This window comes from Carcharodon carcharias, chromosome 3 (assembly GCF_017639515.1).
Source record: "Carcharodon carcharias isolate sCarCar2 chromosome 3, sCarCar2.pri, whole genome shotgun sequence".
NCBI classification, from domain to species: Eukaryota; Metazoa; Chordata; class Chondrichthyes; order Lamniformes; family Lamnidae; genus Carcharodon; species Carcharodon carcharias.
Genome location: NC_054469.1, coordinates 207,352,403 through 207,377,286, shown reverse-complemented (window position 1 = coordinate 207,377,286; position 24,884 = coordinate 207,352,403). Strand labels below are relative to the sequence as shown.

At 41.2% G+C, this 24,884-nt stretch overlaps 1 protein-coding gene across 1 annotated transcript in view; it reads right to left on the bottom strand.

Moving 5' to 3' along the window:
* The window catches only part of LOC121276325 (sodium/hydrogen exchanger 3-like), an 80,826-nt gene extending 61,294 nt beyond the window's left edge, over window positions 1-19,532 (bottom strand). The window contains exon 1 of the mRNA XM_041184598.1: window positions 19,256-19,532. Within this exon, the coding sequence (XP_041040532.1) occupies window positions 19,256-19,532 (277 nt within the window). The remainder of the gene's footprint in view (window positions 1-19,255) is intronic.
* Window positions 19,533-24,884: the final 5,352 nt, after the last annotated feature.

Below are 24,884 nucleotides of genomic sequence, written 5' to 3'. Positions count from 1 at the left end.
TTGATTGTCAGCTTCCAGCATCCTGGTAGGCCGCAAGTTCCAGGTCATTGCCATGTACTATGTAAAAAGAGTTCCTCAGTTCCCATGCATCTCTTGCCCACAGCCTTAAATTTCTGTACAATCGGCTAACGGGAAGAAATTTTTTCCTCATCCACCTTATTTAAGCCTGTCATAATTTTCTACACCTCTATCCAATCTCTTCAATTTCCTTTGCTCTAACATTAACCCCAGTCTCTGCATTCTTGTAGAAAAAAAAATCCCTCATCTCTGGAAGCAAACTGATAAATCTGCTGTTTCCTCCCATCAAGGGCGTCAACATCCTTCCTAAAGTGTGGCAACCAAAAATGGATGCAACTGTGTCCTAACAAAGCTTGATAAAAAAAGTTCACCTTGACTTGTTTTTGTTCTCAGTAGGCTGGATTTTGCCACCCAGATGCTGAGCAAACCTGCATCAGGCAACCAAAAATGGATATGGGGAGGTGTGGGGGAGGGGGGAGTGCAAATTTAAATTCCCCACCAGGCACAGTTTTGACTGGAATAGGAAACATGACAGGTCACGACCAGGCACACACTCACTCAAGCAGATGTCAGGTTCAGCCTTAAAATGCCTGCCTTAATTTTGAAGCTCCCCCGAGTTCGAGATCATCATTGAGGCGGGTGAGTTCCTGAAGGGTGTGTGAAACACATCAAGTCACTCAGTTTGCGAACCAGGAAAGGAGTTTGTTGTAGAATCAAGGACCTTTTGACAGTCAAGTATAAACAAAAACTTTCCAACTTCAAATGTTATAATCAGATGCCGTATGATAAGTTATATTTTTAATGCAGTGATTGATCATTGGGCTCTGTCCTTAAGTGACCATTAAATTGAAAATTGACCAGCATTAAGTGCTCAGATGCATTAAAGTACCATCTCCAATGAAAAAAGGGCTCTTATGCATTTAACAGTATTGAGAATATATTAACATGTGGATGCTGTGCTTTGATTTTTACATTGATTTGAATTTCAGACATCTGCTGAGCCTTTTAAAAATAACTGAACAAATGCCTGACTTGTTTGATTTGAAGTCCCATCTTTTTCCCCTTTAAACAAAACTGACCAGATCACTAGCCATTGGGCAGTCAACTATAAAGGCTCCATTGTATTCAGCCTCAGGGGTTTGTTCATACATCTGTGCAATGAAATCTCATTATGAATGCTTGGCCGAGTTCCAAACCCCACCAATGGATTTACCTCAGGAGTTGTTTACACAGCTGTCAAGGGAATCCTGAGCTTTGTCTGACTGACAGTCCTATTAAATGGTCATGGAACAATGTTCCTTTGAAGTTGTTTCGGAATCGGTGGTCCATTTATTTTGACAGTTTCATGAGATCCTAACTGGAGCATTTCTTTTCAAATGGATTTCAGAATGAATGATTGCTCACTTTGATGGTTTCATGAGCATGTGGAAGAATTCCCAGTGTTATTATAGGGCTCGTGAATTCTGTCCATAGTGGATACTGGGGTGAGTGGGTTTGGAGGATGCAGTGGGGAAATATGAGCGGCATGGAGTGGGTGAGAGGGTGAAGGGTGAGACTAGCAGGCCTAACAGTCAGGTATAGAACTGGGCCAATGAACTAGCAAACAGACATGGGCCTTCTAACCTGCCAGCCTCCATATTTGCCCACCTCTGATCTACTTTGGGAGGTGACAACCCAGAGTCCATCCTGACCCAAACTCCCTGGGGGGAAAATAGCACATGAGAGAGTGGGTTTTTACATGAGATAGAAACATGTTGTTGAGAAGTGGCCCAATTCCTGACTTCAACATGAAAATCCATACAATTCCCCTATTTATGAAGCCCGTATTGAGCGTGTGATTAGCAAAAACCTATTCTGAATTATCAACATGTCCATCATCCCTGATGACTGTCCAGGCCACACCTTCTGGATGTTTGGGTGGATATTGGGGTTACCAAATTGGGTTCTGTTGTCACGCCAATGTTAAATATTCTGTCAACACTCACAGCCAAAGCTCACAAATGAATAATGAATCTGGAGGGAACTAGAATCCAGGCACCCTTATCCCAGCAAGCAGCCAAAAAAATAAGGAAGCATAAGCCAATTCTTGATATTGACCAGGAAGAATATTGCCCTTGTAAGTCCTTGAGCCCAGGGTGTTGCTTACTTCACACTACATTCGACAAAGTGAGTCATTAACTAACTCTCCTGTTCACCCAGTTTATAAAAAGGCACACGTTCCAGAGTTCTAATGTCTACTTTCTAAATCACTATTACATACCAGTATTTTTCCACTGAACAGCTTACATTAATTCACTACTCTTAGGAAATAGTTGCAAAGCTAATTACCACCAATTGTGCAGCAAAATGTTTTTTTTAATACATTATCCAGCATAAAAGCCATGCATCAACTATTCTGTACTCCACCCAAATACACATAGCATCAATTTCACACCCCCCACCCCGCGCATATCCCTGCTTTGCCAGAAAGGTCAACTATGTTGGAATCTACAGTGAGTGTTGGCAGGTTATTTAAATTATTGCTAAACCCATCTGATGTGTACACACACTCAGACACATCCACATCCACAGATCACTGTGGAGCAATGGGGAGCCAAGAGCCCCAGATAATTTTCTTATAGTTTAAGGGACTTACATTTATATAGCACCTTTTACAATTCCAGGATGTCCTAAAAAGCCAATAAATAGTGCAGCCACTGATATAATATAGGAAATGCAACACAGTCAATTTTACATGTTGCTCTCTGCGAAACTTTGCGCTCCATGCATGGTACACGCTTCAGGTTCACAAATGAGCCTAAAGGGGAAATCACCCTGTAGTCTTCAATTAGAGCATTAAGTCACCAACTTAGAAGACATTGAAGCAAGTGAAGTGAACTTACAGTTTGCCAACCATTTTCCCCTAATATTCCCCTTCCTAAATAATTACAATGTTATTATTGCTGCATCATGCAACCATCAGGATGGTAGATGGCAATGGTCTTCCTTTGCTCAGCAATTTTAATGTTTCTTCACCACCACCACCACCACCCCACCAAAAAACTGTGTATATCTGTGAAGAATACTACTGCAGGATTTATAAATTTAAGGAAATGCTCCACCTGCCAACACTCACTGTAGAACTTGATTCCAACATAGTTGACCTTTCTGGCAAAGCAGGGATATGGGGGGGGAGGGAGGGAGGGAGGGAGTGGGAGGGTGTGAAATTGATGCTATGTGTATTTGGGTGGAGTACAGAATAGTTGATGCATGGCTTTTATGCTGGATTTTTAAAAAAAAATTAAAAATTTTTAAAAAACAAACATTTTGCTGCACAATTGGATACGCACGTACAAAGCACATATCGAAAACTTGCTGTACACTCAGAACTTTAACTGCCAAAAGCATGCTTAGTCTAGTCCATTTATCATCAATAATTCATAATGCGATGTTGGTGAAGTGGTGTGAGAAATATTTTAAACTATACGTTTGACCATAAATGACAGCATGGTTTGGTATATAAATGTTAAGATAGCAAGTGCCACAAAACTAATCCTCCAAGACAAGAAGTTTCTTTTGTCCAAAACAATCACACCTTCCACCAACATTGTAATCTTTAAATGTCACAACAGCATTGTGACGAAGCACAGTGAATTTTAAGCCTTCATTTATCAAGCAGTGTGTAGACAAGACAAGGAAAACACTATAAGCGCACCAAACCTACACCAATTCTACCGCAAGGTTTTCTCCCAGCCAAAGCTAGGTACATACTTCAGTTGACAGGAAGAAGAACAGCAAACATTACCTTTTAAATACCTCTTAAAATTTGAGCTTATAGCAAGGGATGACAGTTCAGGGGACTTTGAAAATAAGAACATTTTTCTCTTAACATTAAAGGGACACAGTTAAGTGATACTTGGTTAAAAAAAACCCCAAGAATGTACCTAATCCCCAAAATTCTGAAGAAACTGAACTGTTCTAATACGAACATTTAAACTTAAATTCAACTTATTTTTTTCTGCATGTATTCCTTGCTTTGGCGACACTGGATGCACAAATCAATCGGATTGACTGGTCACCCTTTGCTGTTTGCGGAATCTTTGTGCATAATTCATCTCTGGCATTTGCCTGCCTAAGTGATTCTATTTCAAACATTAAATATAAAATACATATAGAGACATGAAAAGTTGGATCTCATTTGTTTGTACAGCATAGATTACAAGATGATACTATTGACAGTTGCACCCCTTCCACCACCTTCAACATCCACTCCCTTCATCACCAACACACGGTGGCAGCAGCGTGTACCACCCACAAGATGCACTGCAGCAACTCACCAAAGCTGCTTTAACTGCACCTTCACCATCTAGAAGGACAAGGGCAGCCGATACATGGGAACACTACCAACTGCAAATTCCCCTCCAAGCCACTCACCATCCTGACTAGGAAATATATTGCTGTTCCTTCACTGTCGCTTGGCCACAATCCTGGAACTCCCTCCCTAACATTTTGGGTGTACCTACGCCACATGGACTACAACGGTTCAAGAAGATGGCTCACCACCTTCTCGAGGGCAATAAAAAAAAAAAATGCTGGTCTAACCAGCAACGCACGCTCCATGAAATAAACAAAAATTATTTTAAACTATTGATAGGATCAGACTTTTTCCAGTCGTGGAGGGGCCAATAATGAGGGACTACATGTAAAAGATTAAATGTGAGAGAATTAGAACAGAAGAAAAAAAAAACTTCTGCCCACAGAGAAATGAGAGGCTATGGAAGTCACTTCCAGGATTAGCGGTGGAGGCAGAAACCTGGTCAAAATTAGACATCAGACAGGCGGATGCAGGAAAATGGGATGAAAAGATATGGAAACGGGGTGGAAATATACATGTTATAACTTCATTTGATGTCCTGATCTGTCTATAATTAATTGCCTGTGAGGCAGACTTGCTCCAGAGCCTTGTGCACAAATTCTAAGTTGACATTCCAGTGCAGTACGGAGGGACAGCTACACCTTGTTTTATTATCTATCAACCACATTTCTGTGGATCTGGAGTCACATGTAGGCCAGACCAGGTAAGCGCAGGAAAAAAAATTTCCTTCCCCAAGGATTTTTACAACAACAGGCAATGGTTTCATTATCATTGGACTTTCAATTCCAGATTTTTATTGAATTCAAATTTCACTATCTCCCAAGGTGGGATTAGCACCCAGGTCCCTAAAGCATTACCCTGGTCTCTGGAATACTAGTCCAGTGACAATACCACTATGCCACTGCCTCCCACTGTCAGGGTGCCGTTTTTCAGATGAGTTGCTAAACCAAGTCAGGTTTAAATATCCCATGGCACCATTCAAAAGAAAGCATTGAATTCTCCCCAGGTGTTCTGGCCAATAATTATCCCACAACCCTTACTAAAACAGATCACATTACTGTGAGATTTTGCTGCGTGTAAATTGGCTAGGTTTCCCACATTGCAACAATGCTTGCACTTTATAAGTACATCATTGGTTGTCAAACATATTGGCATGTACTGAAGTAATGAAAAGAAGCATATAAATATATATCTTTCTTCTTCTAATATATACCAATCTTTAATTTTTTCTTCACAAACTAGCGCTCATTTCTGGGAGCTATAAACATCATCACTAAGAAAGGCACATGCACCATGCAAGGTAATGGATCTATTAATAAAAAAAAAATTGAACTTAGGAAAAGAAGTTAGGTGCATGGGAAGGGAAGAGGAAAAACAAGTGTAAACGTGTCCCAGGTGCACAAAGGTTACTGGAATACAGGCAATTGCTGACAATTATTTCCCATCCTTAGTTGCACTTGAGAAGATGAAGGTTGACCTCCTGCAGTCTGTGGGATAAAGGCAGTCCCCCAGTGCTGAGAGATTGGGTCAAAATCCTGAAGTCCTTTTGATGAAAGGATAGCAATACAAGTCCAAGACTAGATGGTGTGTGACTTGGGTGTGGTGGTGTTCCCATGCACCTGCCGTCCTTCTAAAAGTGTCAGAGGTCACAGGTTTTGCAGGTGTTGCCAGAACAAACTTGCGGTGGCCTTCAACATCAATACCAAAGCTCACTCACACATGGAATCATCACTCAGCAAAGGCAGCCTATGATTCCAGAAGAGTAAAATGGATAAAAGGGAGAGGTATTCTGCAAGACACTTCATGTTAATGGTGACCTTACAAAGCACAGACAATAACTATATTGAAGTGAAAATGAGATATCACAGTAGTTTGGAGTAACATGAAAGGAAATTAATATCATTACTATAACCAGTAACTTTTTAATGGGTCCATATTTCTGCCTGGAGCTATAAATCCAGCATGCCTTGAATATCCTAAGATAAATATAATAAGGATGCTCAATACCACAAAACCAAAAAAAGTAACTCCATTTACTTGTGCTTAAAAGGGTTTGGTTTTTGTTTCAAATGATTACCAAGATGCACAATGAAAAAAAATTTGCTCTCCTAGTTCATGTAATAATCTAAACCAATTTGATAAGTTATTGATAACATGCCTCATATCAACAAATAGGTGCATTATAGCAATATGCACGTGCACTGATATTAGGACTCAAGAAGTTTGATTGAAGTTAGCCTCATTGTACAAAAGCTCTTTAAAACCAAAATGTACAACGCAAGATTTTCTTTTTAGTTTAAGTAATCCAAAAAGGAAGGACTATCTCATTAGAAAGCACAAAGCATTCACCTACAATTAATTGCTAAGTATGATGACTTATGCAGGTAAACAGTGATTGATTATATTTTGCAAGACTTAAATTTATCACAAGGGAAAATCCCAGTATTTTATCAGGTTTCCATGGCTGGCACATCATTAGCCATCAGCTTTTGATTAGATACCTGATTCATCAAACGTAAGGGGGAGGAGTTTGGATACTCCAGAGGCAAAAAGGATACAGTCCTCAATATGATACACCCCTCTCCACAGGTTTCACTCTTTGGAAACAGTTAACTTCAAGATAAGGCCAAGAACCTATTAAATGTTCACCACAATTTACATAATTAGCATGTCACAGAAGTGCCTTCTTTCTGTTGGAAAAAATAGTAATTTACCTCGGTTTATTCTGTAATCATCAAAATTGTGACACCTGCATGTTCATTTTTATCTAAAGGTTTTAGTTCTCCATTAAAATGCTAAGCTATCCCACAATGAATGAATCAAAACAAAGTTCTGTTGCTTTTGCCACATCCACTTGAGAGCAATGATATCAATAATGCAACTACCAGATGATGGCCACGCCTTCGACTTTCCCATTCTCAGCCTTGCAACTAAGAGGCAACACTGAGGTGATTTCAAGTCAAACTGCTAATCATTCTATTCTGCCTTCTCCAGACATCCCTACCAAATTGAACATTTTGGTTCACATTCTGCACATAAAGGCGGCTACATAACCCAACATGGTCCCACCTCTGTAGAGCTGAAGGCCTAGGTCTGTAGCCTGGAACCCCCTACCCAACACTATTGTGGGAGAACCATTGCAATGAGGGGTGCAAGAGCTCAAGAAGCCTCAACATTTCTTCAGGGAAACCTGAGATGGGCAACGTGTGCTGGCAGCACATCATAATATGCAGAGAACAAACAAAAATGAAAAATAAATTATGCCTAATCCTCCCACCCCAAACCCGATTACCTTGGTGTAATGTCCTTTCGTACAGTGTTCCCCTTTTTTTTCCATTCATGGGATGTGGGCATCGCTGGCCAGGCCAGCATTTATTACCCATCCCTAGTGCCTTAGTTCAGAGTCAACCACATTGCTGTGGGTCTGCAGTCAGCATGTAAGGATGGCAGATTCCTTCCCTAAAGAGCATTTTTACAACAACCGACAATGGTTTCATGATCATCATTAGACTTTTAATTCCAGATTTTTACTGGATTCAAAATTTCTCCCCACTGCACAACAATCTTCATGATCTCTGCACTCTTCCAATTCTAACCATTACTCATTTCTCCACCATCAAAGGCTATTTTTTTAAGCCACCTGGACTCCGGAGCTCTGAAATTCTCTCCTTAAACCCCTCCCCCAAGTCATTTCTTAAAACCTGCCTCTGACCAAACTTTAGGCTACTTGCCCTAATGCCCAAATTTTGTCAGGTAACTCTCCTGAGAAGCAACTTAGGAAATTTTTACTGTGTTAAAAGCAGCTATATAAAATGCAAATTGTTGTTGTGATTGGCACAGGAAGTGCAAATCCATTCAGCAGACAAGGAATATAGGTAATGAATAATAAATTAACAATTTTAAACAGAAATATTTATTTTGTTGACTACATACACCTCCCCACAAAAAATATGGTGTCGGAATATTTGAACAAACACTGACAGAAAAACTCTGGGTTATCCACTACTGGCATTTTTTAGTCTGGATATCAAGACCATGTTTCTGCATGGACTATGCTGGAATAAGCCACAAGGCTCTACTTCTGCCTTTAACCTGCTGCTATTTGATCTGAGCGGTGGAAGAATCTAGGCCTAGATTTTCTCTCAAACTTGCCTTCAAATTCCTGGACTACTCCCATCATCAAGAAGTCACTCTATTCTGGACTACACTGGCTATACCGGAAGGACTAACTTCTGTGTCTGAGCTGCTGCACTTTTGTGATATTTAAAAGTAACTGAGTCAGTTTGCAGTCCTTACCCCACCACTGCTGAGTTTGAGGGGCTTCAATCTTCTGCTGAGCCTGTGACTGACCACTGGTTATTCTGGTTTTTCAACTTCAGCCTGCTCCTCGCCAGAAAAAAAACACATTTGGGACAAAGGACAAACCTCTGTTGCTTCTGGATTTCTACTGGCCTCCAACTTTGCTCTTTCTTCAAAAAACTTTTTTTTTTCTCTTTACCCCTCCTAAAATAATCTTCTCCTTTCACTTCTCCCCAATCAAGTACTTGCTCTCAATTGCTTACCCTAAACCTTTCAGTACTCATTGTCATACCTGCTCTCTTGCCACCATCCCAGCCATGCCTCCCACTTAGATAAGCCTCCAGCTTCACTGTGCCTCCCTTGGGAGTTTCTAAAGGCACTCAGCACTGACTCCTAATGAGCAACAACCCCAAATGCCCCATTCCACTTTTTTGTTGATCTTCCTGTCTCCTGCTGGGGGCTAACCTTGCTATTCTCCTTCCTATCCAACTCACCACTCCTACTGCTTGACCCTGTGGACCCTGCCAGCAGGATCAGCTCTCACCTTCAATCTACATATCTCCCTCCTGAATGTCCACTCACTCATGAGCAAAGTCCTTGACATGCATGAATTTATTGTGGTTGATTGCATCAACATCATGGCCCTAATTGAAACCTAGCTGTCAGGTGATGGCAGCTTCCCCTAAATGAAGACTCCCCACCACCCCATCTTCCACCACTTGCCCCAAGAATATTGCGGTATCAGTCTGACTCATCAAAAAATTTTTAAAAAAATTAAAATCACACCTTGGCCTGACCACCACACCTCTGGCACTTTCACCTCTTTTGAACATCTTACCAGTTCCACCCCTCTTAACTCTGTCAAAATTATCATTCTCTACTGCCCTCCCAATTAAAATAAAAACGTTCTCACTGAGATATCTTACTGCTACCCTCCCGCAGCCTCCGCACCAAATGGTTTCTCATCCTCGACGATCTCACCTTCAACCTCAACTCACCATGCACTTGCTCCTGTGTTCACCATTCTCTTATCCTCCCTAAGTCTCTCCCTCCATGTTAACTACCAACCCTTATTGGCAGCCAACCCCACTGACCTTACGATCTTACATGGTCTTGCTAATTCCATCATACCAACCACTGATGAGGAAGTGACCAGAGATGGTCTTATGTCACTCACCACCTACATCTCCCTTCCACTACAATACCTTCTTCAATATCTGCCCCTGGGTGAAAGGAAAACTCCCCCAATTAATTTACAATGGTATGTTCAAAATCCCATCTATCTAGCCTTTGGTCCTCCACTTGCCACAATATTCCTGCAGCTACCAATTTGTTCGACTACTGCACCCTTACCTTCAATTTTGGTGCCCTAGTCCCCAATAAAACCATTACTATCACCCTGGCTGTTCTTCGTGGTGTGACTTCTATTTCCAGTCCTTTAAGAAATGCAAACTTGAAAGGATATGCATAAAATAACTTCCTAGAATGCAAAGATAACCCTCAGCTTCTTTTCTCTACTGCAAACCAACTCCTTAAACCCCTCTCCCTGCGTCCTGCAGTCTCACCTCCAACACTAAGTATAAAGTAAAATCCTTTGTAAAAATGGTCAAGACCACACCACTAGCTGCCTCTACCATGTCCCTCTCAGACTAGCCCATGAGGCCACAACTTTCCCCACCTCTACCATAGCCCTAGACTTGCATCTTTCTCTATTTTTTCCCATCTCCTCTCATTGCCCTCGCTGAACTCATACGGTCCATGAGACCCACCTCCTACTTCCTTGACCTTATTCCCACTAAACTGCTGACCACCCAGCTTCTCCTCCTGATCCCTATGTTAGCTGATATTGTTAACAGTTGTATCCCCCTCTTTAAACCTAGTCATTACCCATCTCCTGAAAAAAAAATTTTGTCCCCACCATCCTTGCAAACTACTGCCCTATCTCCAACCTCCCTTTCCTCTTCAAAGTCCTTTAGCTTGTTGTCACCTCACAAGGTCATGCCCATCTTTCTTGGAACTCCACATTTGAATTCCTCCAGTCAGGATTCCACCCATGCCAAAGTTCCGAAACAGCTCCTCAGTCACAAATGACATCCTTTGGGACTGTGATAAAGATAAACTATCCAGTCTCATCCTATCTGCAATCTTTGACAAGATTGACCATGACATCCTCCTCCAACACCTCTCCACTGTTGTCAGCCAGGTAGACTGCTCTTGCCCAGTTCCATTAACAATCTAATCATATCCAGAGCATCATCTGCCATGGGATTTCTTCTTACACCTGTATCTTTACCTCTGATCCCAGAGGGATCTATCCTTGGCTCCCTCCTAATTCTCACTGACATGCTTCAGCAACATTACCTGAGATGTATGCTGATGATACTCCATTCTACCTCATCACCACCTCTCTCAACTCCTCCACTATTGCTAAATGATCAGACTGTTTATGTGACATCCAGTATTGGACGAATATAAAGTTGCTCCAATTAAATATTGGGAAAACTGAACCCATTGTTATTGGTAAATGCTCCAAACTCCAGACTTCACTCCGCTCCCTGGCAATGTCTGAGATCAGGCCAGGCTATTTTCAAGCTTGATGTTATATTTGACCCCAAAATTAGCCTCTGACCACATATTGACATAGTGAAGACCACCTAATTTCACCACCATAACAATGCTGGACTTCAACCCTGCCTCAGCTCATATATTGCTGAAATCTTCTTTAATGCTGTTGTTAACTCCTAGACCTGACAATTCAAACATGCCCTAGGCTGATCTCTCACATTTCACCCTCTATAAATCTGGGGTCATCCAAAATTCTGCTTCTTCTGCCCTGACTTGTACGAAGTCCTGATTCCCCATCACCCAGCGTTCACTGACCTACATTGGCTCCCGGTCAGGCACCATCTTAAATTTCAAAAATTCTCATCCTTGTTTTCAAGGCCTTGCCCCTCCACATCTCTAATAATCTCCACCACCCCCTAAACTTTCCAGATAGCTGTGCTCACTCTAGTTGAGGCCTCGAGTATCCCGATTTTCATTGCTCCACCATTGGTGGTGGTGTTTTCAGTTGCCTAGGCCCCAAGCTCTGGAATTCCCTCTCTATACCTCACTTTTCTCACTTGAACGACACTCCTTAGAACCTACCTTTCTGAACCACTATCTCCTTACATGGATGAGCGTAATATTTTGTTTTATAAAGCTCCTGCAAAACACCTTTGGACATTTTATTCTGCTAAAACCACCATATTAAATCCTGAAGACTGGAGGACCTCATCTTCGTTTCTAGGGACTGATGATAAATAATTTGTTGCTGGAAAACAGGACTTGTGTTTTTTTTTTTGAAACACATTTTCAGAAAGGCCAAGGTGGGAGAAAAGTGTGTGTCTCTGCACTGTTCCCGATGTGCCCCAAGTCTCTCAGTATGGCATCGAGCTGCTGTATGAACATCAATCTTTTGTCTCTATTGACCCAATTATTTGGTGACATGCATCTCCAATACCGCTTAGCATAGTTATTGCCCTCAGGAACTTTTCCTCAGAATCTCAGAACAGGAGTAGGTCATTCAATTGAACATGCTCGACCATTTTAATTAAAGCAATGATTTTATCACCATCAACCCACCTTTGTTCCATAACCCTTGCCTATCAAATATCTATCAATCTCATTTTTAAAACTTTCAACTGACCTAGCTTCACTAGCTTTTTGAAGATGTGTGCTCCAGATTTCTATTACCATTTGTGTGAAGTGCATCCTGAAAGATCACCCCCAAAGGGCCTAGCTACGAGTTTAAGTTCATACCCCAGAGAGAAAGTAGTTTTGTTGTCTGCCCCATCAGCTCCTTTAAGCATCTTAAAGATCTAATTAAATCACCACTTAATCTTCCATACATCAGAGTATATAAGCCTAATCTATGCAACCAGTCCTCAGAATTTAACTTCAGTTAACACTTTCTTAGATACTTCCTTTCTAAAATTCAGATCTCTATCTTCACCTGTCTTTCCTCACATTTCATCAATGTCACACCTGAACTTTGTCCTTATATGCCACTGCAATTTGATAACACGGTAGAGGAAGAGTATTGTGTGCTCCAATTACTGAAATTCATTTTTAATGGGGTATTTACCCTTTCAAATATATGCTGAGAAACAGTATATTCAAGTGCGGTTCTGATTTTAGCCATCCCTCAGTGCTGTGTGAACTCATGGCACACTAAAATAATAGTAATAATGACAACAATGAACCAAGAGATGCAGAGACATTGAAACTTAAATAGAGACACAAGCCAGGTTGCAAAGATACCAGATACAATTGGGGAGGCCACATGAATGGCCTGCTCCAATACTGAATATTCTAGAGCTTTCCTTCTTGTTGAAATTTGTATGATGCAATTAGTCCTGCTGCTCTTCTCAGTGGCATCTTTAATGCCCATGTATTTTTCTGGTTAGGGGACCAGAATTGAACCTGCTGAAAAATGTAGCACAGCAGCTAAAAACTTTATTCTAAAAGTTCTGTAGCCTACCACTCTGCTCTTGGTTTCTCACAGGTGAATCTCCCCAGCTTGCTGTAGCCCATGATGTGAAAGGCACGGCACGAAACCCTACATGGCCTTCACCTTTTCAAAATGAATATTAAATACTGGATCTTCCTAATGCTGGGACTCAGACAGACAATCATAACCACTTTACCCATTAAATTGCAGTCAATGAAAAGGGACCTGTCCATCTGTGCTGCCACAGGTCCAATTACATGAAAGCAATTTTGCTCTCAGCAGCAAACTTGACAAGTTTACATTTGGTTCCAATATCCAGGTCATTAGCGTCAATTAGAATCAACAAGGATTAGGCCCTACAAAATGCCCTTCAATTCCTGATCCCTCCTTCCCCAACAAGAACTCAAGAACTCTCCATTCTTTTAAATTTCTTATCTGGTTCCACATTCTGCCATAGATTTTGTCTGTTGATAAGATAAAGTAAGATCTTTGTACAGGGAATAAACTGTTGATATATCAGATTTAGATTTGGTATAAGAGGGTGCTGAGGAAACCAAGTGAATCATTTAGAGTTTTAAAAAAAGCATGAATTAGTTATTTGCCTTGCATTCACATTTAAATCAATACTCAGGTACATTAATCATTGACCAATGAGCAATCCATTTTATCATGCTCCCATCAATTGTTTCCCAATATACAAGATTATATATTTAACAAAACAAACTCAATGAGACAATTATAATATTGAATACCAAGGAGTTTACAATCGCACATATCTAAATATCAAGCTGATCATTAGCAAGTCACTAAGTCAGTGGTTTTCAACCTCTCTGGTTAAGAATCCCCAATAATATAGCGTGAAATTCTGTAGAACCCCAACCCCTTATATATAAGGCAGAATTCACCACCCCCCCCCCACCCCGGTTGGGGGGGGGCGGGGCGGGGGGCAGTTCAAGAGCAGGTGCACCTCCGTTTGGCGTCCCCAATTTTATGCACTGCCATTTTACGTGGGGGGGCCAATTAAGGCCTGCTCAGCATGACATCCACAAGACTTCCTGTGCGGGCGGGCAGGCGGGGGATTCCCTGAGCCGAGAGTGCGGTCTTTCATGCCTGCGCGCAAAAGAGAGCACTCATCCCCTTGAGGCTAAATGCTGCCACAATAAAAAAAGTCTTAAAAACAGAAGAAAAAATTTCCCTGGCATGTCCCCTCATGTGACACTATCACATGAGTTGGGACATGCCCATCACTTTTAAATACACTTTTATCAAATTTTTAAAAACCTACCTGAAACCTCATCCTGCTCATGGATGAGGTTTCATGCTTTTTCCAATGCTCGCCAACCTTAAGGTTGAACGGGCAGGTCCACTAATTACTTTGTCAATGGCCTCAATAGGCATAAGCAGGTCAACAGGTACACAGCTGATTCGGCTGAGCCCCCGCCAACCTGAAATTAGAAAAGAGGCGGGGTGGCATCAGGAGTTCCGCCCGACATCATCCCACGTCATTTTACGCGTTGGCGTGTGGGCCCTGCCCCTGCTCGCCAACTGGAAAATCCTGGCCACAGTATAGACAAGAACAATATTTCTTGAAAAATGTGGTACAGTTTTCAAAAGATCTGAAAATTGCAAGGAACCCCTTTAGAGATGCCTACTGAACTCTTGGGTTCTGGGGAACCCTGGTTGAAAAAAATCACTGCATTTAAGTATTACTATTGTGTACATTTCTACTTCATTGCTGTGTAAATAAAGCATTCAAAATGCAATTACTCTAAGCAATGTCAGCTAGATGGAGCTTGAGTTACTGCTCCGAATAAGAAAGCAGAAAGGAAGGAGCAACTAAGTTACATTTCAGAAGTACTTCATGGATTGTAAAGTACTTTAGGATGTCCTGAGTTTGCAATCTGGAATACACTACCTGAAAGATCAGTAGAGGTGGATTTAATCACAGCTTTAAAAAAAGGAATTCTATAATCACCTGAAGGGAAATAAATTTTCCAGGCTATGGAAAGATGGCAGGAGTGCAACGAGCTGAACTGCACTTGAGAGCCAGCACAGACTTGATGGGCCAAATGGCTTCCTGTACCGTAACCATTCTATGATTCTATGAAAGGCAAACTATGATGCAAGTTTTTGTTTCTTTCTTTTTCTTGCATCTTTTTAGTGCCTTTCATGGTTACAGGACATCCCAAAGTATCTTACTTCCAATTCAAAACTTTGAACTGTAGTCACTGTAGAAACACAAGTTAGTCAGTAAGTCCCTACAAACAGGAATGAGATAAAGACCAAACAATTGGTTTTAGTGAGAGATAAACATTGGCTTGGAGAACAGGAGAAATGCCTTGCTCTTCAAATTATGCCATGGGATCAGTTACATCCCACCAGGGGACTGATGGGACTTCAGGTTAACATTTCAGCCAAAAGATTGTGCCTTCAACAGTGCAGCACTGTGTCAGATTAGATTATGTGATCAAGTCTCTGGCGTGGAAATGAACCCATGCTTCTCACTCAGAGGCAATATTGCTACCACAGAGACACGGCTAACATTGGTTTGAAGGTGGGTGACAACTGGCTAGGTTGTTTGCCTCCATGATTAGAACAAAACTCATAATGTCAACAAAACTCCACAGTCAAAACACTTGCCAGCACCGACTCAACACTTGGACTCTAGATTGACTTCGCGTAAAACATATCAGGAAGCAATGAACATCCACAAAACAGTGCTGTACAAAAGTTGGTGCTTTCCAGGGTGGAGATTGCAAATTATGGCACCCAATAAAAATTGCATTGAGTCATGTATTTGTTTACCATCTCTGACCTTAGTTTGTAATTCTGTTCAACCACAATGCCTTCTGCCAATCACATTGCATAAGACATCCACATGTTGGTCATAAAATAAACAAACAAAAAGGTAAAAGCAAAATGCTGCTAATGCTGGAAATCTGAAATAAAAACAAAAATAGCTGGAAAAACTCAGCAGGTCTGATGCTCTGTGGAGAGGAAGAGACAGTTAACGTTTTGAGTCCGTATGACTCTTCATCAGAACTCATCACCCATGTTCTGAGGAACAGTCATACAGACTTGAAACGTTAACTGTCTTCCCCTCCGCGGATGCAGTCGGACCTGCTGAGTTTTTCCAAATTATCAAACAATCTTGTCTGAAAGAAAATACAATGTCTACTTAAGTATCAACACAAGATGTTACTTGTTGGCATGTGCCTTAACTTTCTTCCAAAGTTCATATAAACAAAACATTTTGGATCAGTAAGGTTCCTTTCACTTATTTAATTGAGTGAAAAGACTGACAACTTAAATGCAATGTTCCCTTTTTCTACAGCTCCAGGAATTTTTTCCATGGTACAAAAGTGAAGGAATAGAAAACATGTAAATTTGGAAGGCAGTGGGCACCCAAATGTGGAAGAAATTACCCAAAGACTCTACTAAGCAGCTCAATGAGCAGTCAGTATGTAACTGGACGGCCCTTCACAAGGACTTTTTTTTAAATTCATTCATGAGATGTGGACATCATTGGCTCAGCCAGCATTTATAGTCCATTCCTAGTTGCCCTTGAGAAGGCAGTCATGAGCTGCATTCTTGAACAGCTGCAGTCCACGTGGTGTAGGTACACCCACAGTGATCAAGTTCCATGTTGAGCTAGCTGATATTAGCCAAGGTGGCAGCATTAATTCCACAAATTAGCTTCAGCCCCACTTTTAAGGGCCATTAAGAAAAAAAATTACAGTTCTTTCCCCAATTCCTCTTCAAATGGTTCTTCCTGGCAGTGCGCATATGTGAGCATGACACAGTCTATCCAACATCTGGCCTCAAGATGAAGACCACAGGCTTGGCAGGTGGACAGAGGGATATCAGCACTGGTGGAACAAACCCCAGAAAGTCTTCAGGGAAAGAGGAAATTTCTTGGAAACTTAGTTCACAGCTTTCATAGCTTTAGTGAATACTGCTTCATTATTCACTAAACTATCACTCTCCCTGAAAACTAATTTTGGGAAAACTTCTCCCCACCACATCCGCACGTATGTTTCTTTTATAAAAATTGTCCCTAAGCAAAAGGAGGGCACTATGCATGTTCCTGCAGTATAACTGATAAAAGTTCCAAGTCTGCAATGGGTGAAACAAATTAACCAGTGGTTAAGTCACATAACACCAATCTCAATTTCTTTCCCTCCAGCTTAGGGGGTTTGGTCAGGTCATTGCTCTGAATTTTGATTGTGACACAAAATTTAGTGGCAAGAATTGTTAAGTATGGCCAGTATTGAATCATGGCTACAATACCCTCTTCTTTCTGCTGATCTCCAATGGGAGAAAAGAGCCTGCTGACACTCACTGTCTAGACTAGTGGATGAAGGACAACCAGATGGCAGCAAGTGGCCATGGAATCAAAGCCCAGCTTTCAAAAAGAGAGCACAAATAGAAATGTCAAAGACTTCATCATTGCTCTTCTGTAATACTACATTAAGTGCCACATCAAGCACTGCTCCATCTCAACAAAATAGGACCTTTGCAAAGCATATATTGACCCCTTCACTCAGTCTATCAGTGCTGAATGCAACAGCAAGTCACCAGTTATTGGATATTAAAAAAGGACAATTTGAAAAACCAAGTAATTCAAAAAGTAAAAAAAAAATAAAAATGCTCCGATTTTAAAATACAAGCCACTAGGATGAAATTACTGTTGGGCAGCTCTCTCCAAAGCTCAGGTAGTAAAAGTGATTAGTTAATTTCTGCAGACCAGAAAGGGTCATGGTTCACTCCATTCATTGTTTACTTGGTTGATCTCAGAATGGAGAGATGACCCCTACAATTGGCCTCATTGTCAGAATTTAGGAGCGAAAAATTATTCAGCACTTCTGAAGCTGATCTACATTGGTCCAAAAAGTGCCATCAAATTAACAGCACTCACCATTATTTAAAGGCAAATGACAAAGAAACTTTAGCTGAGGGAAGATGCATTATTAAGTGCAGAAAATTGAGAAGTTGCTGTCTGAGATGCATCACTCCACTGTTAGCCTCTCAAAAGCAGCATCTCAGTCTGGCTCCCATTCAAATGCATTGAATACGAAGTTCCTGTTCTTGTACTGTAGATATGAAATAAACCCACCACAAAGTTATTTCATCTGGAAGTAACTTTTTAAACAGCATGATAACTGTTAATTACTGCCAGTCAACCTCTGACACTGAAAATATTACAAATATGAAGTCTCGTTCCTTCAGGTTTTAACCTTTGGAGATCATTTTACAATTAAATGACAATTTTTTTAACTTGTCTTTCTCAATCTAATCTATTTTCTCCTTTTATTTCTCGTCCAGGACCTGACTGAATTCACCCAATGTTCATTCTAACTGACATTTTCTTGTTCCATCTTGTACTGTTCATTTCACAATCCTTCAACCTGATTGGTTAAAGGAGGCAAACAGTTGTTTGCCCTTTCTCACTCAGTTTTCAGGATGTCCTATAGAGGGTGTACACCATTTTTAATTACACATCTCCAGCAAACTGCACTGCAAACTATCATGATGCAAAATATCATGGTGATTAAATGGGCTTGGCAAGTCTAACTAATGGTGTGCCCTGTTCATTAACCTGTTAAGTATTCTTGGGCCATTATATTCCTGGACTGTTGTTGCACTGGAATTCTCAGTAAACTCTATTTCATCTCATTGAAACCAGACACCAAACTTATCCATATGGGCATTTTTGGGTTACAATTAGTAGAGACTCAAGCCCAGGGATAAAAAGTCTGACCTTGCCAACAATCAACAATGATGACAATTTCAGCAAGATGTGCAACCAGTCCAAACACATGAAACTCTTATCTAGCAAGGGGTCAACTTCTACAGAGAGAGAAAAAAAAAATTATAGGTATAGAAAATCCATTAAAATGACTGATCTTCATAGACCTCCACGATATACAGAAACAGATACCTAGGATTATGTAACTAAAATATCAACTCCAAAAGGAAGTTTAAACCCACGATGCTTTTCTGGGACATACAGTCCCAAATTAGTTTGCAGTAACAAAAGGCAACCCCCAAGAGAAAGTCTCAACATCTAGTGAAGACACTCAATTGCTCACCAATTTTAGCTAAACTGGCCACTAAGATCCAGACTGCAATGACGAAGGGTTCTTTCACATGATGCCAATCAAAGGAGACGACCTGGTAAACGTGGCTAGTCGAGTTAACTTCTGCTGGGCTGGTCGATGTCTCCCCAGTCCGGTTAGGACTGGCTTCCTTCTGTGGGACCCGGTTGATGGTTCCTTCTGCTGAGCAGCATAGCAACGCGCCCAGAACTAGCAGCACAAGGGACCAAAGACTGCACCTGCCCGCACACTCTCTCGTATCTCTGCCCATATTGCTTGGTTTCCGCGATCAGATCCCAAGTGTGACTGTTTCGAGTGCTCAAACAAACCGCTAACCTCTCCATTTATAAAGCCGGCATGTTAAGAGGGGGCGGGGCCAGTGGCTCACCTCGGGCAGAATTACAGTACCTGCACCTATAATTACACCAAGACTTCGCTCCTCTTTGCCAGGTAGCTCAACGAAACCCTCCCTTGTTGAAATGACTGTTGAAAATGCCACTTCCAATCTTCTAGTGAGTACCGCCCTTCCCTCGCCTCCTTCAATTCGAGGTGGATTGTAACGTTTTATTTGCAGAAAGTCAATATTTTGAGCTGCCCGTTCTCGGTGCTAGTCGAAAGATGTTATTTACTTCCTGGGGAAGGCGGGATCGGATTGGAGACGAATCATTGGCGTTAATCGGGTCGGAGCTCCTTGACGGCAGTTCCCATTCAGTATTACAAGCCCTTGGCATCCCCTGGGGATCCATGTGACACATCCTTCACACAGCAGCAGAGGAGGAGGCTAGCACCATCGCTGGGTAACCCTTGCATGGTGAACTTCATAGCGTCTCATTCTCCTCGTCGCTGAACATATTCTTTCCTCCTGCTATAATCGATTAAAATGAATTCTCCAATTTTTTTAAAAATTCTTCCAACACTTGTGACACCCTAAAGTTTCAAACCTCAACAGTCATGAGGACAAAAAGCATGTGCAGCTATTTAAGATGCCGGAAAGCGCAGGACGTATTTCACAGACAAGAACATGTACCACGTCCGAGTAACCAACGGGACATTTATCCACGCTGATATCAAAAGACCCTTGCTGACTGCAGTGGTTAGATCAGATTATTCACTTAAATCGCCACAGGTTGTTTATATTTTTAAAAATACGCGTACATACCCCAGATTAAAATAAAGTTCGAGTTTGCATTAAATATGCAAGTTGCAAAGGTCACCTTTAAAGAATAGTTAGGAAATGAATAGCCAGTATGATTAACTTTAGTTCGCTGACCTGCATGTGGCGGAGATAGGACTTCCAGTAAGCTGATCAAGACCGTTCAAGGCATTAGTCCGCGATAATAGAATTTATTGGCCACTTGTATTGAAATATTTAAATGCGGTTGGGTACCCAGCCGTCACAAGTGAGAAAATATGTTTTTTTAATATCGTTCATTTATGGAGTTCACTGAGCATTAGAATACATACGACCTGGCTAAATGTATATAAGTCACCCATTAAAAGTAAAAAGGCCTGATAGCAAAGGCTAAAGTGGAACAGAAAATGCTGGAAAAAAAAACTCAGGTCTATTTTTATCTCCACAGTTGTGGCCAGGCTCGCATTTCCTGTATTTTCTGTTCTTATTTCAGATTTCCAGCATCGGCGGTGTTCTGCTTTTACTAAAAGTCGAGAAAAGTTCTCAATAAAAGCATGCCCTTGGTGGTAGGGCAGCATGTCTTTTGGGAGTTTCAATAATTATTCATATGTCTGGGCAAGCAGTTACAGTTCGATAAAAGCAAAATACTGCGGATGCTGGTCATCTGGAACAAAAACGAATATTGCTGGAAAAATTCAGCAGGTCTGACAGCATCTGTGGAGGGGAAGACAGAGTTTCGAGTCCGTATGACTCATTCGAACTAATGAGAATTAGAAATGTGGTGAAACATAAACTGTTGGACTGAATGAAACTGGAGGCAAAGGAGAGATTACCAAAGATGTCATAAACAAAAGGTTAAAGGGGTGTTAATGGTGGTGATATTAGCTAAAGGGTGTGCTAATGATGACATTAAGGGTAGAAAACAGGATGAGCAAGTGACAGATGGCCCTAGTTGGGGTGGGGTGGGGGGAGGGATCCAAATAGGCTAAAAGGTGGAGATAAAACAATATATATATAAAAATAAAATTATTAGAAAAAAAAGGGATCAAAAAGGTGAGGATGAAGTAAGTCCAGAAGGCTGTAAAGTGCCTAATCAGACGATGAGGTGTTGTTCCTCCAGTTTGCATTCACTGGAACATTGCATCAGACCAAGGACAGACATATGGGCATGAGAGCAGGGTGGTGTGTTGAAATGGCAAGTGACAGGGAGGTCTGGTAGTTATAGTTTGATGTTGAGGCAATCAGGGGTTTCAGCTGATGAATGGTTGTGATGCCACCAGGAGTAGATCTCTCAGGGCAGGACTTCTCTATGTGAGCGATGGTCTGACTTGGATGGCCAGAATCAACATTTGAGCTGTTCATGTTCCACTCGTGGAGCAAGTGACCACTTCTTCTCTGGCTGACCCTCAAATGGTTGAGGGTTGTCCAGGTTTTCCGTGGAAGGTTGAAACCTGGCACTTCACCACTCAGTTAGTCACCAGGTTGCAGCTGGTGATGTTTGCAGTCAAGCAGGTAGGTGGGGCTCAGTTTGTAGTGTGTTCCAGTAACAGTTATGGGATTTCAAACAGTTGCGGGGGTTTTGAGTTCTTGTGTCAATAAGACTGCTTCAGGCAATGGTGTTCTTTGAAGATGTTATTCCTGCGGACATCAGGAAGACACTCAAGCTGTTTTGGTCCCAACGTTCTACAAATAATCCTCATGACTTCCTGGATTTTCTATAATTAACCATTACAGAAAAAAACTTGAATTTGTGTCACTCCTTTCAGAACCTTCCTAACCACTTTACAGCTAAAGTACTTCTGAAGTGCAGTTACTGGGAAACCACAAGCTCCCACAAACAGCAATGTGCTAATAATCTGTTTAAGCAATATTTTGTCCCCCAACTAATATTGGCTAGAAAACTGGGTAGAATACATCAGTTCTTCGAGTGACTGCCACTGAACCTTTCATATCCATGAGAGGACAGGCAGGGCCTCAGTTTAACAAAGATGGCACCTCCACGAGGGCAGCACTCTCTCAGTACTGCACTAAGAATCCACTTAGATTGTGTGCTTAAATCCAATGGACTGAGACTTGATCCCACAACCTTCTGACTCAGAGGCAAGAGTACCACCCACTGTGCCATAGCTGTTGAAGTGAAATTAAAATGCAACACTCCAATCAATATTCTGGGTACCTTACACCTCAAGTTACATTGGGACACAGCTAGCGAATTGGCTGATGCACATGGCCATCAGAAGTTATTAGGAGAGTAGGGCTGCTCATGAGCAATGGATGTGATTACAGGGTCAGGGAATACTTGGAAACTAGGGAGTTTACAATCTAAGATTGTGTGGCGAAGGAGTAGTCCATTCAGCCCCTTGATCTTGTTCTGCCATTCATTCAATTATTTCATAGCTAATTTATATCCCAAATCCATTTAGCCCCTTTTGTTCTACATCCATCAATAACAAAATCAATGGATCTGAGTCTTGGGTTTTTATTGACTCAGTGTCCACAACCTTTTTGGGACAGGGGAAATAATTGTTTGTGATGTGTAACATTATTTGAAGAACAAAGTAGATAGAGAAAAATAATGGCCCATCCATCAAGTTAGGGCAGTGTAATTAATGGAAACCCCTGTAGGAAAGGGGCAGCAGCAGGACATACATGAAGGGCTAGAAAGTACATCAGGAGCTAAGGGACAGCTGAAGATTGAAGCAAAATAAAAGGATTTCAATTGATGAGGAGATTGATGAAAAATTTAATGTTCATATCTTCAGCAAATTAATACAACTTCTAATTAGTGACCAGCTTTAAAATACAGCCTGGATTCAAATGTTAGACAGGAATTACAACTGTTTATAGTTCATTACAGCAACAAGCTGTAGCTCAGTGCTAATACTCTTGCCTCAGAGCCAGAAGTCTCACTCTGGAGGCCTGAGCTCATAATCCAGGCTGAAACTTCAATGCAGTACTGAGGGAGTACTGCACTGCTGAAGGTGCATCCCATCTTCCACCCTCTAAACCAAAAACTCTGTTGGTGCCTATTCTCAAGTCCTGTTGACCAATCATCCATGTCTTCCCTGACCATTCCAAACTTAAAATTTTCATCCACATGTTTAAATTGACCCCTGGCCTCCCCTCTCCATCATCTCCTACAACACAAGAAATCCGCATTTCTCCAATTCTGGTCTCCTGTGCATTCCTGACTTCCTTTACCCTACCATTGGCACCAAGCTCTTGAATTCCCTCCCCAAACCTCTCCACCAAGTACTCCTTAAAACCCAACTTTGACCAAGCATTTAGTCACCTGTCCAAATATATCCTTGTGGATCAGTGCCAAATTTCGTCCAATAACACTTGCATGGATACCTTGGAATGTTTTACCATCTTAAAAGGATACTCATTAAAAAAAGTTGTCGTTTAATGCCTCATCTGAAAAAATAAAGGGATCCTGTCTGCCTTTTAGAGGTGAATGTAACACTATTTCAAAGGATAGCAGGACAGTTCACCCCGGAGTCCTAGACAGTACTTATCCCCCAACCAACATCATTAAAACAGAATATCTGGTTATTACCACATTGCTGTTTGCAGAACCTTGCTGTGTACAAATTGGCTGGCACATTTGTATACATTAAAACAGTGGCTACAATTGAAAAGTACTTTGAAAACACTTTACAGCCAACTGAAGCTATGATAAGTGTCATATATTCTTTCATAAATTACTGTTGGTCAAGGTGCAAAGATTGCAGGCTCAAAAATGACTGTCACGAGGAATCAGCGTGATAAATGTTGCCGTGCATGTGACTAGTGTTTAGTTCTGACATAAATACATTAAACACCCTGGGTAGAAAATATGTCATATATAAACATCTGCCAACACCTGCTCCCAAAAATGTTTAAGACTGCATATTCTTTAAACTGATTCAACCAAAGAAATTGATAAGTAGAAAATGTTCCTTTGAAGAGAGTGAAGAGCTTATAGTTCAAGAAGTATTCTGCTATTTAGCTTCATAAAACTTTGTATTCTCTTTTGCTTGCTTTTTTAAAAAAACTTGACAAGTTTGAGCAAAACACCTACCATTTTCCCACCTTCTCAGTTGAGAAGTGAAGAGCACCATTTGTTCTCTCCTGCAAGCAATTTAGAACCAGAGGTCCATACCACTGAAGGAGGCCATTCAGCCTATTGTCTGTGCTGATTCTTCACCAGGGCAATCCAAAACTAATCTCAATGCCACACTCTCTCCCTATAGCCTTCCTTGTCTTCAAATAATGTAACCAATGTTATTTCCTAAAATGCAATGGCTGTTCTCTTAAGCACTTCCTGTGGTGAAACATTCATTCAGTGCTGCAGGAATCTTCCATGCAACACATTTTCTCTTCATGCAGGATTGTAACTTGGCAAATTAACTTTTACCGCAAATCGGAGTTAATGGTTGATGTAAACCTGCCCCAGTAAGAGAGGTTAAAAGCTATAGGTTTCAGTTAGTAGTAGATAACTTTGCTTAC